The sequence below is a fragment of the Salvelinus sp. IW2-2015 genome, linkage group LG18, assembly GCF_002910315.2.
Source record: "Salvelinus sp. IW2-2015 linkage group LG18, ASM291031v2, whole genome shotgun sequence".
Lineage (NCBI taxonomy): Eukaryota > Metazoa > Chordata > Actinopteri > Salmoniformes > Salmonidae > Salvelinus > Salvelinus sp. IW2-2015.
The window spans coordinates 52673646-52691276 of NC_036858.1; the positions used below are offsets into that span (position 1 = coordinate 52673646).

General features: G+C 41.7%; 1 protein-coding gene across 1 annotated transcript in view; it reads left to right on the top strand.

Moving 5' to 3' along the window:
• Positions 1-17178, top strand: part of LOC111978784 (collagen alpha-1(IX) chain-like) — a 33821-nt gene extending 16643 nt beyond the window's left edge. Inside the window, exons 13-27 of the mRNA XM_070448602.1 lie at positions 198-251; positions 450-494; positions 588-641; positions 825-878; positions 963-1016; positions 3676-3747; positions 3834-3869; positions 6030-6074; positions 6209-6217; positions 6736-6759; positions 10515-10661; positions 11433-11609; positions 12410-12500; positions 15645-15722; positions 16025-17178. Of these exons, the coding sequence (XP_070304703.1) occupies positions 198-251; positions 450-494; positions 588-641; positions 825-878; positions 963-1016; positions 3676-3747; positions 3834-3869; positions 6030-6074; positions 6209-6217; positions 6736-6759; positions 10515-10661; positions 11433-11609; positions 12410-12500; positions 15645-15722; positions 16025-16233 (1149 nt within the window). The 3' untranslated portion in view covers positions 16234-17178. The remainder of the gene's footprint in view (positions 1-197; positions 252-449; positions 495-587; positions 642-824; positions 879-962; positions 1017-3675; positions 3748-3833; positions 3870-6029; positions 6075-6208; positions 6218-6735; positions 6760-10514; positions 10662-11432; positions 11610-12409; positions 12501-15644; positions 15723-16024) is intronic.
• The last annotated feature ends 453 nt before the right edge of the window (positions 17179-17631 follow it).

Here is a 17631-nt window from a genome sequence, read left to right on the forward strand (position 1 = left end):
TTTCGTCTTGTTAATAAAGATAATATGTCATCATACCTCGCTGCAAATTGGTCTTCCGATCCCTCTCTCCTCTCCTCGTCCGAGGAGGAGGAAGAATTAGAGTTTCGTTACAGCCACAGAGGTTTTACATTAGTAAATTTGTTTGTTTTCATCCCACATGTGGTTTGTCTTGACGTTGACGTTCTATGTCTTGACAGGGTGTTGTAGGTGATCCTGGAGAGACCGGAGCTACTGGGGAAAAGGGCAAACCTGTACGTATGTCACATCATCACGTCTCTCATTTCTAAACATGCAAACAGTTCCTCCGCTTTACATTATTCACCAACAACAATAGTATATATTTACAAGCATATGCAGTAGAACTAGAAATGGACATACTGCTATATCAAATAAAATGACATATCAGTGATACCAACAGTCTCATTATTCAACTTGTTTGTCAACACCAGGGTGCCCAAGGAGCAGAAGGAAGATATGGCACCATTGGACAAAAGGTGAGTTATTCCGACTAAAATGTACGTTTAATCTCAGAGATGAGCAAGCTTTGGCAAACCTTTAGTAACACCAATAACAACATATCTCTACAGGGCATTATTGGAGACCCTGGTTTGCCTGGGAGAGATGGTGACATAGGAGTAGAGGTAGGTTCACAGTCTTTTATCATCCATGATGCTGTTTACAGGAATGCTTTGACCTTGTGTACCATGTATTCTTAGGACATCAGCAACATGTCGAATGCCCCTCATGAGACATGATGACCCTGGGAATGTGCACCATATATATTGTCTGTATCTGATCTGTTCTATTATCTATCCGTTCTCAAGGCTTATCAAGGACCACAGGGCCCGGAGGGCAGAAACGGACAATTCGGAATAATGGTAACAGAACTAGCCAATAAAACAAACATTTTATTTATTAGATTCATATATGTTAATTAAAGTGTGTGGTTTTACCCTAAACAGGGGGAGAAAGGAATGCTGGGGCCGGCAGGGGAGATGGGGCATCAAGGCCAAACTGTAAGTACAGTCGTCTTTCACATCTTTCACACCAAAGTTCCAAAGGCTGGGCCTAATATAGTGTATAAGAGGTCATACAAGAAGTTTTGTAGTGATTCTTATGTTGATGATTTAAAGAATATTTCCTGGTCTGTGGTGTGTAATGAGGAGCAACCAGATGCTTCACATGACACATTTATGGAATTGCTTATTCCAGTTACTAATAAGCATGCACCCATTAAGAAGATGACGGTAAAACTTGTTAAATCCCTGTGGATTGAGGAGGAATTCAAAAATAGTATGGTTGAGAGGGATGGGCAAAAGGGATGGCAAATAAGTCTGGTAGCACAACCGATTGGCAAACATACTGCAAATTGAGAAATCATGTGACTAAACTGAATAAAAATAAGAAGAAGCTATACTATGAAACAAAGATAAATTATATAAAGAATGACATTAAAAAGCTTTGGAGCACCTTAAATTACATTTTGGCTAAAAAGGCAAACAGCTCCATCATTCATTGAATCAGATGGCTCATTCATCACAAAACCCACTGATATTGCCAACTACAAGATCAGCAAACTTAGGCATGACATGCCACCAACAAACACTGACACTACACATCCAAGTATATCTGACCAAATGATGAAAGACAAGCATTGTAATTTTGAATTCCGTAAAGTGGAAGAGATGAAAAAATGATTGTCTATCAACAAAGACAAACTACCGGGGTCTGACAACTTGGATGGAAAATTACTGAGGATAATAGCAGACGATATTGCCACTCATTTTCCATATCTTCAATTCAAGCCTACTAGAAGGTGTGTGCCCTCAGGCCTGGAGGGAAGCAAAAGTAAATCCACTATCTAAGCCCTCTTTACTGGCTCAAATAACTTAGTAAACTTTTGGAAAAAACAGTGTTTGACCAGATAGAATGCTATTTTAGAGTAAACAAATTGACTTTCAGCAGGGAAGGACATTCAACAAGCACAGCACTTACATAAATGACTGATTATTGGCTGAGAGAAATTGATGATAAAAAGATTGGAGTCTGGCTTTTGACATTATCGATCATAGTCTGCTGGTGGAAAATCGTATGTGTTAGGCCTTTATACCCCCTGCTATATTGTGGATAAAGAGTTACCTGTCTAACAGAACACAGAGAGTGTTCTTTATTTATTTTATTTAGCTAGGGAAGTCAGTTAGGAACAAATTCTTATTTACAAATACAGCCTACCCCGGCCAAACCCTAACCCAGACGACACTGGGCCAATTGTGCGCCGCCCTATGGGTCTCCCAATCACAGCCGGTTGTGGTACAGCCTGGAATCGAACCAGGGTCTGTAGTGATGCCTTTAGCACCGAAATGCAGTGCCTTAGACCACTGCGCCACTCGGGAACCTTGTTAATGGAAGCCTCCAACATAATCCAGGTAGAATCAGGAATTCCCCAGGGCAGCTTTCTAGGCCCCTTACCTTTTTCAATCTTTACTAATGACATGCTACTGGCTTTGAGTAAAGCCAGTATATTATTGTATGCGGATGACTCAACACTATACACGTCAGCGACTGAAATGACCGGAACACTTAACAAAGAGCTGCAGTTAGTTTCAGAATGGGAGGCAAGGAATAAGTTTGACCTAAATATAAAAAAAACTAAAAGCATGGTATTTGGGACAATGCCTCAAAAACCTAAACTAAATCTTGTAATGAATAATGTGGAAATTGAGGAAGTTGAGGTGACTAAACTGCTTGGAGTAACCCTGGATTGTAAACTGTCATGGTCAAAACAACAGTAGTGAAGAGGAGAAGTCTGTCCATAATAAAGCACTGCTCTGGCTTCTTAACAGCACTATCAACAAGGCAGGTACTACAGGCCCTAGTTTTGTTGACACATGCACTACTGTTTAGTCGTTTGGTCAGGTGCCACAAAGAGGGACTTAGGAAAATTTCAATTGGCTCAGAACAGGGCAGCATGGCTGGCCCTTGGATGTACATAGAGAGCTAACATTAATAATATGCATGTCAATTTCTTCTGGCTCAAAGTGGAGGAGAGACTGACTTCATCACTACTTGTATTTGTGAGATGTATTGAATGCACAGAGCTGTCTGTTTGGACTACTGACACACAGCTCTACATAGAGCCATGACTACATGGATCTCTATTCCACATCAGGTAACTGATGCAAGCAGTAGAATCAGATAAAAAAACTGAAAACTGATAAAAATACACCTTATGCAACAGTAGGGACTGTGACGAGACACAAACACAGGCACAGACACATGCATACACACAGGATAACATATGCACTATACACACACGTACATATGGATTTTGTGTTGTAGATATGTGGTAGTGGCCTGAGGGCACACTTAATGTGTGGTGAAATCTGTTGTGAATGTATTGAAATGTTTTTTAAATTGTAACTGCCTTAATTTTGCTGGACCCCATTGGCAGCAGCTAATGGGGATCCATAATAAATACAAATACAAATCTTCACAAGTCTCACTTTAAGGACCCATTGCATTCAAGGAGGAGTATTGAGGAGCAGCACTATTTAATGTATCCTTCTCAACAGATGTCTGTGTCCAGTCATTTGCCATCCTACTGTACAGGATAATTTTTTACTGTGAAAATTAAGTGATCCCTCTGCTAAATTTAAGAAATGCTTCTCTCTCCAGGGCCCCAGGGGTTATAAGGGATCAGCAGCAAAGCCAGGAAGACCTGGATTTATTGGACCCCCAGGACCTGTCGTGAGTGTTCCGGATGACTCTTTGTAAACTATTTGAAATACAAGTTAATCTCTCCAAACCACTAAAACATGTAATTTCTCCAACAGGGGCATGTGGGAGTAGCTGGACGGCCAGGCCCCAAGGTAATCAACGTTATTCACCTACTGTACTGCTAGAAGAGCAACATGTAGGGAGTTCTATAATGAAGTGTGATAGCACTCAAATTATGAAGTCAAGTGTCAAGACATTCCTTAGTCTACACCTAGATCACATAACATTATCACCACATATCTCTGTGTTCTCAACGCTAAGGTAAATCTGGTGACCAATACCTATATACTGTACTGTAAGTGTTAGTGAATTTAGATTACGTTCTTCAGAATGTTACATAAAAGCACAGCTTTGCAATTAACTGATTTGATCATGAGACTTGCTACTGTATTCAATACAGTACCAACATTTCACGACTAAGTTACAACACTAGACGAAACACTAGACCTACCCTAAATCAATATCCAGAGATGTGCACAGACAAAATGTATTACCTGTCCTGTCTTTACATTTTTGGTCATTTTATAGAGCAGCCGGATACAATTGTCATGTTACTGCTGACGGTTCTTGAGGATTCATGTGTCACCACAAACAGAGCTTCTGTAGCTCACTACAGCCCATTAACCAGTCAACCACCCCACATCAATCCCCATGTCCAGGGTGGAACAACAAACTAGTGGATGATTCATTTAGTTCTCCCCGCCTGACTGGCTCTCCTCTTCTCCTTAATTCTCAAATGGCTGCTCTGCTCTTAAGGCATGTTCACTAGTGGTGACAAACTGTCTTTCACGGCAGAGCCATGGCTCTTGTTTCACAGAAAGTCCTATTCTCTCCCCATCTGAACCTGAGGTGACGTAGGTACTAAACTCCCTTGGGGGCCTGTTCAGGGCCTGTTCTACCTGTTTATGTGCCTGCTGATACCAAACTCAAAGCTTGCTTTGCACCATGTGGTCTGGACGGGGCCTTTTACAGGTGTTTACAGGATGGCTTTCTTACAATCCTCTCAATCATATGTGCGTTAAACAATCAATGTGTCTGTTTATGCATTATGAAACATGTAAATTCTCTCACAGCGTGAAACCACATTCTCTGATGTAGAGTGAGAATAATGCAGATTCCATAGAACCCCGGAAGTAGTTTGATCAAATATTTGACTCTCAACAAGATGAATTAATGCAGCTGTTCATGCATTTTAAAACATGTAAAAAAATGTACGGCAAAAAACGACATTCACTCATGCAGACTGCAGAGCTGTATATATAAAACCCCGGATGTGTAGATCAAATATAGGACTTTCAACATGTTTTTTAAGTTTGATCCTGTCTGATGAGAGACAACTCCCACTGCACTGCAGTGCATAGCACACTCCATGTTGGCTGCGTCATTAGATGGCTCGTAGTGGCTTCAGACTACAAAGTGTGTGAGTAAAACCATGGGCTTCTTTGTTCTCTTTCCAGTGTCAGCTCTCAAATCAGAATATAACCTATTTTAAGAGCCTTTCGTGCTGGCTTTAAAAGCGCTCAAAAGGCCAAATGGATTAAGACATGAAAATCAGTATCTGTACAAGCCTTAATCTATTTGTTTAGTAACTCTTTGTTTTTCTCAAAAGTCTGAATCATGTTATGGACTTTTGTTTTACACACTACATTAGTAATGCTTCATTAAAATGTTATTAAACACTCTCCCAGGAACACTAAATAGAATTGCTGTGAATTAGGCATTTAGCACTTTGCATCTCCTTTTCTTGTCATTCTTTGTGTACCTGTAATTGTTATGAAGACATCAGACTGATACAGAGTCTAAAGGGAGACATGGATTGGCCTGCTGTTGGAACATGATGTCCCCTACAAAACAAAGTAGGTTTTGCAGTAGTTCTGATGTACATGTTTATTTAACATTTGCCATCCATCAGGACAGCGGCGAAGGACTCTGGGGACACGTTGACTACACACACACACGCACACACACACATCCTGAGTACACACACACACACACACACACACATATCCTGTTCCTGGATGAGAAAAAGACGATGGCAAAGATTTGTGGGCCATCAAAGACTAGTAGAGATTAATGAATGTGCGAGTAACACTGTCCTATAGATCAGATGAATTAGAGTCAAAGAAGGTAGCAAGGACATGCTGTGTTGTGTTTCAGTCCATGAGGACTACATGTTCAGACAGTCTGTGAAAAATAATTAGAATGTGCAATGGCATTTTAATCATCTGTTTTGTTTCAATTGTATCTTACAGGGAGATACAGGCATTGAAGGGATCCAAGGAGTCAACGGTGCAAAGGTACTTATACTATTGCTTTGTTTTTCATGTATAAAATGTCATTGTGTTCAATTGTTTCTACTTCATCTTGAACAGTATTCATGAAGCCCATGTTATCTCTCTGTACTCACTCTGGGTTTATTTACTTTCCATAGGGAGAAAATGTTATGCTGATGAATGAGGACCCAAAAGCGACGTAATAGTAACAGAGTCTTTATTCCAGTATTAAACAAATAATGATTCTCCTGGATCTAATCAATGGTAATCCAAAACAGGAAACTGAAATCCTCTCGTCAATAGAGAGGAACGACTGGAGACGCGACCACAGACTGCAGGTCGCTTCAGGAAGGCACAGGCCGTAGCTGACATAGACACCTGCTCACACGCAGCATCTGAAGAAGGCARAGAACACGACAGGGCGGAACAAGGACACAGGAACAGCAAACATCAAACAAGAATCCGACAAAGACAGGAGCGGAAAACAGAGGGAGAAATAGGGACTCTAATCAGAGGGCAAAATAGGGGACAGGTGTGAAAGAGTAAATGAGGTCGTTAGGAGAATGAGAAACAGCTGGGAGCAGGAACGGAACGATAGAGAGAGAGAAAGAGAAAGAACCTAATAAGACCAGCAGAGGGAAGCACAGGGACAAGACATGATCAAAGACAAAACATGACAGAAAAGGGCGAAAAGGGCCCCAAAGGCAAGGTAAATATACTTTACTTGCATTGTAGTGCCATAGTCACATACAGTGAAAGAAAATGGGGACGACAGAGTCATTGCAGAAGACATTTGTAAAAATAATTGTTGTTAAGTCTCCCGAGTGGTGCAGCAGGCCAAAGAGTCTGATTCAACTCTTTGGCCTGAATGTCAAGCATCACATCTGGAGGAAACCTGGCACTATCCCTACGGTGAAGCATGGTGGTGGCAGCATCATGCTGTGGGGATGTTTTTCAGCGGAAGTGACTGGGAGACGAGTCGGGATCGAGGGTAAAAAGAAAGGAGCAAAGTACAGAGATCCTTGATGAAAACCTTTTCCAGAGTGCTCAGGACCTCAGACTGGGGCAAAGGTTCACCTTCCAACAGGACAACGACCCAAATCACACAGCCAAGACAATGCAGGAGTGGCTTCAGGACAAGTCTTTGAATGTCATTGAGTGTCCCAGCCAGAGCCCGGACTTGAACCCGATCAAACATCTCTGGAGAGACCTGAAAATGACTGCAGCAACGCTCCCCATACAACCTGACAGAGCTTGAGAGGATATATTTTTTTTTTTAAATTGAACTTTTCTTTAACTAGGCAAGCCAGTTAAGAACAAATTCTTATTTACAATGACGGCCAACCAAAAGGCAAAAGGCCTCCTACGAGGACAGGGGCTGGGATTAAAAAATATATATACTACCGTTAAAAAGTTTGGGGTCACTTAGAAATGTCTTTGTTTTTGAAAGAAAATCTATTTTTTTTGTCCATTAAAATAACATAAATTTGATCAGAAATACAGTGTTGACATTGTTAATGTTGTAAATGACTATTGTCATATAGATGGAAACGGCAGTTTTTGAATGGAATATCTACATTGGCGTACAGAGGCCTATTATCAGCAACCATCACTCCTGTGTTCCAATGCACGTTGTGTTAACTAATCCAAGTTTATAATTTTAAAAGGCTAATTGATCATTAGAAAACCCTTTTTGCAATTATGTTAGCACAGCTGAAAACTGTTGTACTGATGAAAGAAGCAATAAAACTGGCCTTCTTTAGACTAGTTGAGTATCTGGAGCTTCAGCATTTGTGGGTTCGATTACATGCTCAAAATGGCCAGAAACAAAGTACTTTGATCTAGCAACCTTTCGGCTACTGGCCCAACGCTCTAACCACTAGGCTACCTGCCGCCCCGTCCGACTCTTATGCTGTTAGAGTCTTTCACGTGCCTTTTTGCAAACTCCAGGAGTGCTGTCATGTGCCTTTTTCTCAGGCTCAGGCCGCTCAGGCCACTATCCCCACCTGCTTCAAGATGTCCGCTATCATCCCCGTGCCCATGAAAGGGAAAGTAACTGAACTGAATGACTACTGACCCGTAGCACTCACTTCCGTCATCATTAAGTGCTTCGATTGGCTAGTCAAAGACCACATCACCTCCTCCCTCCACGACAGACTCGACCCTCTCATATTCACCTACCACACTGACAAATCAACGGATGACAAAATCGCCATTGCACTGCAAACTGCACTCACCCACCTGGACAAAAGGAATGCATATGTGAGGATGCTGTTCATCGACTACAGCTCAGCCTTCAATACCATCGTACCCACTAAGCTCACCACAAAGCTCATAGCCCTGGGACTGAACTTCAACCTATTCAACTGGGTCCTGGACATCCTGACGGGCCGCCCCCAGGTGGTGAAGGTAGGCAATATTACCTCCTCCACACTTATTCTCAACACGGGGGTCCCACAAAGGTGCGTCCTCAGTCCTATCCTGTACCCTGTGTATTTAAAAAAATATATAGTTCACCTTTATTTAACCAGGTAGGCCAGTTGAGAACAAGTTCTCACTTACAACTGCGACCTGGCCAAGATAAAGCAAAGCAGTGCGACAAAAACAACACAGTTACACATAAATAAACGTACAGTCAATGACACAAAATAAAATAACAATTTAAAAATCTATGTACAGTGTGTGCAAATGTAGAAGAGTAGAGAGGTAAGGCAATAAATAAGCCATAGAGGCAAAAATAATTACAATTTAGCATTAACACTGGAGTGATAGATGTGCAGATGATGATGCAAGTAGAGATATAGGGGTGCAAAAGAGCAAGGGGGTAAGCAATAATATGGGGATGAGGTAGTTAGGGTGTGCTATTTACAGATTGGCTGTGTACAGGTACAGTGATCGGTAATCTGCTCTGGCAGCTGATGCTTAAAGTTAGAGAGGGATATATACGACTCCAGCTTCAGTGATTTTTGCAATTCGTTCCAGTCATTGGCAGCAGAGAACTGGAAGGAGAGGCGGCCAAAGGAAGTGTTGGCTTTGGGAATGACCAGTGAAATATACCTGCTGGAGCACGTGCTACGGGTGGGTGTTGCTATGGTGACCAGTGAGCTGAGATAAGGTGGGGCTTTACCTAGCAAAGACTTACAGATGACCAGGAGCCAGTGGGTTTGGTGACGAATATGTAGTGAGGGCCAGCCAACGAGAGCATACAGATCGCAGTGGTGGGGAGTATATGGGGATTTGGTGACAAAACGGATGGCACTGATAGACTACATCCAATTTGCTGAGTAGACTGTTGGAGGCTATTTTGTAAATGACATCGCTGAAGTCAAGGATCGGTAGGATAGTCAGTTTTACGAGGGTATGTTTGGCAGCATGAGTGAAGGAGGCTTTGTTGCGAAATAGGAAGCCGATTCTTGATTTAATTTTGGATTGGAGATGCTTAATGTGAGTCTGGAAGGAGAGTTTACAGTCCAACCAGACACCTAGGTATTTGTATTTGTCCACATATTCTAAGTCAGAACCGTCCAGAGTAGTGATGCTAGTCGGGCGGGAGGGTGCGGGCAGCAATCGGTTGAAGAGCTGGCACTTAGTTTTACTAGAATTTAAAAGCATTTGGAGGCCACTGAAGGAGTGTTGTATGGCGTTGAAGCTCGTTTGGGGGTTTGTTAGCACAGTGTCCAAAGACCTCGTGGCCTCACACTGTTCCAACTCCGTCATCAAGTTTGCTGATGACACGACAGTAGTAGGCCTGATTACCAACAATGATGAGACAGTCTACAGGGAGGAGGTAGGCACTCTGACGGTGTGGTGCCAGGTAAACAACCTCTCCCTTAAAGTCAGAAAAGCAAAGGAGCTGATTGTGGACTTCAGGGGGAACTAGGCTGTGCACGCCCACATGGAAACCGTGGTGAAGGCACGACAGCGACTTGTCAACCTCAGGATTCGGAAGAAATTGGGCCTGTCCCTGAGGGCCCTCACAGGAGCACCGTCAAGAGCATACTGTCGGGCTGCATCACAGCCTGGTACGGCAACTCCACCGCCGCGGACCGCAAGGTGCTACAGAGGGTGGTACGTACTGTACCATTGGTTGCACACTGTCTGCCTTCCAGGACACCTACAACACCAGGTGTCGCAGGAAGTCCTAGAAGATCATCAGGGACCCCTTTGGTTACCATGATGACAATCCTGTGGGTGAAATTTCAACCGTAAAACATCCATTTACGTTGATGACTTTTTCAAATCCAATGTATTTTCAATGTAGATTCCACGTCACAATATATAGACAAGTTTTGTTGAAGCAACGTTGATTCAACCAGTTTGTGCCCAGTGGGTTTTGTCTGTGTGCTCTACTAAATGGGGACCACGTTAGAGGAATTGTAGTTTAGTCCCGGGCATTTAACAACCTATCAGTATGTTGTGGGTGTATTACAGAACATTTCTGTTGATGTTCTGTCTGTGCTTTAGTTTGGAGACGTCGGTGCACAGGGTCCCCACGGCGGTCGGGGGAAGCGTGGGCCAGGGGGCGAGCCTGGACGCACAGGCCCAGTCGGAACTAATGGGATCCGGGGTGATGGAGGACCAGTCGGGTTTCAGGGTCCGCCAGGGCCACCGGTACGTACAGAAAGTGCCATGTTCAGCAGGATCTGAAAAGGTCAAGTAACTTAATTTGTTTTGGGCAGGTGCCACAAGCGTTGGATATCAAAGTAGGCCTTTTTACTGACTGTCTGGGTAAAAAAAAAAAAAAGACGATGCCAGTACCACCTTTACATATACTGTATATGTCTCACATAGTAAAACTCACAAAAGTCACACATGCAATGGATGACTCACCAACAACACCCAGTGATAAGAGAGCCTGGAACCTGCTTTCAATTGTGTTGTGTAAACAGTGACACTATTGACTGCCATAATTTTGTACTGACTGATCCACTGACTGATCCATTTAAAGCAAGCCACCATATTTCCAACCTGCATTGTGCCAATATACCAACTATCTTCTGTTTTCCTTGATAAAAGATATATAACAGATACCCTAAACTAACGTCATCAGAGCTGTTCTGACAGACTTAGTCATTATAGCGATTGGCATAGACCATGTGTGGTAACAGTGTCGAGAAGGCTTGTAAATGGTTTCTCATTAATGTTTCTTTTTTTGTGACTCACAGCAAGAGTTGGCTGTAAATCTATAATGTGCCTAACAAAAAAATTGTTGTTTGTGTTTCTCTCCATTCATTACATACACTCACCGATTTCCTCACAGAGCCTTGCATGCCATTGGTTGGGCCTGCCCTGTCCTGTAATGTTATATTCCATATCGCATGTCATTGTCCCACTGTTGAGTAATCTCCAAGTAATGGATGCAGTCATGATTTGTTTCCACAGGGCCCAACCCTCCCCGCTCAACACGTGATTGAGGTCTGCAAGAGAGTGGTGCTGGAACAGATGTCCACCTTTGCCAACTCTGTGAAGAGGACATGTGCTGCCGTGTGCCCACTCTACGGGGACGTCCCCTTGGGTGCCCCCGGTCCCACAGGACAGAAGGGAACACCGGGACCTCCAGTGAGTGTCATGTGTTAGAGTTACTATGCTTTGTGTGTGTTTTATTACTATCTTAGAAATCCTCTAACAACTGAACATGGACACTGTCTGGAGGATGCCAAGAATATTCCTTTAAGCCTCATTACACATATAGGGTGTTTTGCTCAGGAACACTGTTGAAGTGCACACTCCATACATTATTGTGTTTCTGTGTTTCCCAGGCCAAGTAAAATGCTTACATATTGCAAGCGCCAGGAGTAAGAAAGCTAAATTATTTGGCAGTATAGATTGGAATGAAAACATTCAGACTTTCCACGTCCCTGTGAAGACAAAATAAGAAGTCACAGACGAAGCACTTGCTCTGGGTTGAACGGTTCTTGGAGGGATTCACCAGCATCCCTGGAGTGGAAAGCCTTTTCCACATGTATTACGCAATAAGACAGACCCTGTTCAGGTTCCCCAAACTAATCTTTTCTACACTCTTAGAAAAAAAGGGTTCCAAAAGTGTTCTTCTGCTGTCCCCATAGGACCACCATTTATGGTTCCAGGTAGAACCTTTTTGGGTTCCACGTAGAACTCTCTGTAGAAAGGGTTCTAAATGCAACCCAAAAAGTTTCTACCTCCAACCACAGAATCTCTCAGGCTAGTAGAAGTTCATGAAACCACAAATGCATACAAATGCTTCTGTCAAGCATCTTGTTGTGACCTTCGATAACCAGCCAGCGATCAGGAACCACAAATCGTATTGTGTAAATGTCTAACATTATATCTCTGTCAAAGCTCTGCACCTTACTCAAGGCTATAGATTGTTGTGGTTTTAGGGCGGTAATGGTATTGACGGTATGAATGGAGAGATTGGACAACCAGGATTCTATGGGGAGGCTGGAGACACAGGCAAACAAGGACAGCCAGGTGAGAAATACTGTGCAAATGAATGACTGACAGAACTAAATTGATCTCTGCATTTTTTATTTATTTTATTTTATTTCACCTTTATTTAACCAGGTAAGCTAGTTGATTTACAACTGCGACCTGGTCAAGATAAAGCAAAGCAGTGCGACAGAAACAACAGAGTTACACATGGAATTAACAACCGTACAGTCAATAACACAATAGAAGAAAAAAAGTCTATATACAGTGTGTGCAAATGACATGAGGAGGTAAGGCAATAAATAGGCCATAGTAGCAAAGTAATTACAATTTAGCAGATTAACACTGGAGTGATAGATGAGCAGATGATGATGAGCAGATGATGGTGTGTAAGTAGTGATATTGGTGTGCAAAAGAGAAGCAAAGTAAATAAAAACAATGTGGGGATGAGGTAGGTAGATTGGGTGGGCTATTTACAGATGGACTATGTACAGCTGCAGCGATCGGTAAGCTGCTCAGATAGCTGATGTTTAAAGTTAGTGAGGGAAATGTAAGTCTCCAGCTTCAGCGATTTTTGCAATTCGTTCCAGTCACTGGCAGCAGAGAACTGGAAGGAAAGGCGGCCAAAGGAGGTGTTGGCTTTGGGGATGACCAGTGAGATATACCTGCTGGAGCGCGTGCTACGGGTGGGTGTTATCGTGACCAGTGAGCTGAGATAAGGCGGAGCTTTACCTATCATAGACTTACAGATGACCTGGAGCCAGTGGGTCTGGCGACGAATATGTAGCGAGGTCCAGCCGACTAGAGCATACAGGTTGCTGTGGTGGGTGGTATAAGGCGCTTTGGTAACAAAACGGATGGCACTGTGATAGACTACATCCAATTTGCTGAGTAGAGTATTGGAAGCTATTTTGTAGATGACATCGCCGAAGTCGAGGATCGGTAGGATATTCAGTTTTACTAGGGTAAGTTAGGGTAAGTTTGGCGGCGTGAGTGAAGGAGGCTTTGTTGCAAAATAGAAAGCCGATTCTAGATTTGATTGATCTTAGATGCAGAAAATGTATGTGTCTATATGTTAGCCATTGCTGTTCACCATGGGGAACGATTCCGACTTAGGAATGAATGCCTTTTCTACACACACCTTTCATAGGCACTTTTCAGTATTTTGGTATTCTTACCTTATTCAGTCATGTAACGCGCTCTGCATGTGTGGCTACCTTGTGCGCTCTGAATACATTTAATTCAACCACTGAAAACCCTCCCACTTGCTGGCCAAAAGATTTTCATTCAATAGGTTTTTCAGTACATTTATCTTAAGCCATCCCTTTAAATACGGTGTACCTTTTAGTTAGATTTTAGCCCACAGACTTGAGAGAACAGGTCCAGTTATTAGGGATCAATGAAAGAAAGCCATCTATATGCATATTCGTCTCTTTCAGCACCAATTGATACTCTGATCTTATACATTATTTAGGTTCAGGAAAGTATCTATGAATCATAAAAAACAGGTTTGGAGAGCCTTTACGCATGAAAGAAAGAAAACAGTGCTTTGATTCATTCTGAAAATTGCCACATTCAGTTCTTCAACCCATGGTAATGTTGGCAGATTACTACACATATAATTATAATAGGGATAACAGTGTACAATTGTAACGGCTTTCGTCGGTGGAAGGAGAGGACCAAAGCGCAGCGTGGTTAGTGTTCATCTTAATTTAATAATAAATCAAAAAACAGAACACTTCAAATACAAAACAACAAAAGTGAAAACCGAAACAGTTCTATCTGGTGCAGACACACAAAGACAGAAAACAACCACCCACAAAACCCAACAGAAAACAGGCTACCTAAATATGGTTCCCAATCAGGGACAACGATTGACAGCTGCCTCTGATTGAGAACCATATCAGGCCAAACACAGAAAACCAACACAGAAATAGAAAACATAGATTACCCACCCAACTCACGCCCTGACCAACTAAAACAAAAGACAAAACAAAGGAACTAAGGTCAGAACGTGACAACAATAGAACACATACAACTATACTCTCGTCTATTGCCATGGAACTGTGTGATGACACGGCCAAGTGTTGTGCCCTGCGTCGGGTTCAAACTGTTATGGGTTGGTCTGCGCTCAGCTCCATAACGATTTAATTAGCCTACATGTATTTTTTTAATATGATCAACTGTTACTAATGATCCTCAGCAACAACCACATGGCTGTGATGGCATTTATAGAGGAAGACAATGAAGGTAAATGAAGCAATGTAATTAAATGGAATGTTAATGTAAGCTTTACCAACTGAAGGGGGAACTAACAGTAATTTGTCAGTTGAATATGTGTTATTAGGCCTACTGGCGGTCGATACTGATAGTGGCTAATCTTTAACATGATTACTAATTTACCAAGCTCTTATAAAGTTGGAAATTACAGTGCTTGGAGAATGGTGTAAAAATAAAGTAGATGCTTACTCCACTTGGAACCGTTTGGTTTGCTAGACCGTATTCATGCTTTCTTGGTGGAATTATTATGGAATTAAGTCAAGGTCAGAATACTGCAAATCTGTAGACACACCTCCGCCACACCTTCATTTATTCAATCTCCACCCCAAACGAATACCTGGTGAATAAAACGTTATTCTCATGCTTAAATTCAAGGTCAGAATAGGCATAGAGAGAAAAGTGCATAAAAGCAAAATTATGCTCCATTTACACACGCTTAACTAGGGTTGAAATCGGGCCCATGACAGTATGTTTAGATCAGTCATGACGTGCATCAATATGTATTTGTTTAAAAGTAAACAATAAAACTGGTTCTTACTTTGCCTACGAATATGAAAAGAAATACCATGTCAACCAAAAGTTGAATGAAGCAGATGTATAGCCATAACTAATTATGGCGTTGTGTGTGTTCTTTTGGTGAATTCTAATGTATTGTTTTAGGGCCTAACAATGACGTCACACTTATGGTACATTTCCCCAGCCAAGCTAATGAAATTGAAGAATATTTACAAGGCGTTTTATAAATGTATCCAGCAATGATCTCAGTAACACATGGTTGTTAATCAACATGAACAACGGGTTCCTGTGTACCAGCTCAGTCCCGGGGGCATGCATATTTTGGGGTGGTAAATTCATGGGTTTTCCTGATGTCCTTCATGTTTTGAGAACGTTGTGTCTTGTTTCCAGGTGATCAAGGAGACCAAGGAGACGAGGGAGCAAAGGGCCATGGCCTACCTGGCTATATCGGAGACCAGGGACCAAAGGGTAATTTCACATTGCATCCTTTTTATCGTCTGAATAACCATTTACAGCTTATCAAAGAAAATCCAACAATAGCTTTGACAGGCCCAGTTCTATTGTAATTATTATATACTGTAACAACAGATGCATGTTTCTTGGTAAGTAGAAGGGTGCATGTTGAATAATTTCCTTTTTCAAATGCAAATGGAAATGGGAAGTCAACATAAAGTCTACTGCAAACTCTCAAAGCTGTGTAGTAGTTGGTAGGTACAATCATTATTTACCCACTATTAGCTAACAGCCATTTCCCCTCCTTTACCCACCAGGCCAACGTGGAAGACCTGGCAGAGCCTTCAATGGCACACCAGGACGAGAGGGCGAGAGAGGCCATGTAGGCCGGCCTGGACTAAGAGGTCACCCAGGACTACGAGGAGTCCCAGGTGTGTGTCAGACCACTGAGTGCGTTCTGCTAAACAACAACACAACCAACGGATCACATCAGAATGCACCCCAGAGGTTGAGAAGACACCCATAGAGGAAACATTTGTCCAAGTTGCGTGGATGTATCATGAAATGAGGAGTGGGGGAGGGGTGGATTGGGAGAGAGGAGATTTTTTGTTAATAAATGTATTAAAATCAAAGTCAAAATGCTTCAATGTAAATATGCATCCGATCTCCACTGCGAAAGACTGAGATTCACCCATTTTACTTTCTTGAACAAATCTGCTGTAGGCCTTAAAACAACATCCCATTCTCATTGTTCATTTGAAAAATACACCAATATCTATATATTATGTAAAAATGCTTTGATTTGAAAGTTTATTTGACACATTTTATTTAAACTGGTCATAGTTGTCTTCAAATCTCACTGATCTTTATAATAAAAGCACAAAAAATTACTAACTTATTTTACTGTAACAATTCCTCCACTGTTTTCTTTTTTATTATGATATAGTATTGAGAATATTATATACAAATTCAATACAAAATCAAGTGTACAATTCTTAATTGTAATTCACAAATTGTTCAGCAAAGTGTTTATCACAATTCTGTTGAAGCATGCTAGCTACTTAAATCAATAACAGTTACTGTTGGCCAATGGTTACTGTTATGGCTAGCAGTTACTGTTAGCCATTGGTTACTGTTATGGCTAGCAGCTACTGATAGCCAACGGTTTGTGTTATGGCTAGCAGCCAATGATTACTCATCTGGCATGCATCTGCCGTTAGCCAATGGTTACTGTTATGGCAGCATACTGTTATAGTCGAATGTCTTTTCAAAATAACAGTTTGTGTCAGTCTGTGCCTAATGTCAGTTGTGAAGTCATGCGTTATTTGATTACGTTTTTGTATGCCTTGTTACTAGCAGGTTTAAGTGTCATCCAGAAGGCATAATGTTGGATCATTATGAAGTAACCAACAAAACGACCTCTTGTAGTGGAAAGATCTGGAACATAAATGTGAATACAAAATGAACAGTACACATTGTGTGCCTGTTTTTGTTTGTGTTTCAGGCCTAGACAGTTATCGCATGACATGCATTATTCTATATCTGGTAGATCGAGGCTTGTTAAATTCATGAGTCCCATGTGTTTTATTTATAATTCTGTAATGAAACAATGTCTCAATGCCTGTACATTTCACAAGAAGTTTGCTTGCATATCTTTAAGTGAAAACATATGGTTATGATTGTAGACAAACACGAAAACTAATCATAACTCCCACAACATCAACAGGTCTGTTCTCATGTTTGAGAATGAATTAACAGCTGTGTTGGATGTGCTTCTGTTTTGAAATCTGTCTTTCGCTCACATGCAAAATACAATCAAAACATATATTTATCATTTAATGCCTCTTCTTCTTCTTCTCAGATCTCTTTCCTGAGTGTAGGTTAAGGGCTGGATTCAATCCGTATTGCAGAAGTATTGTGGAAG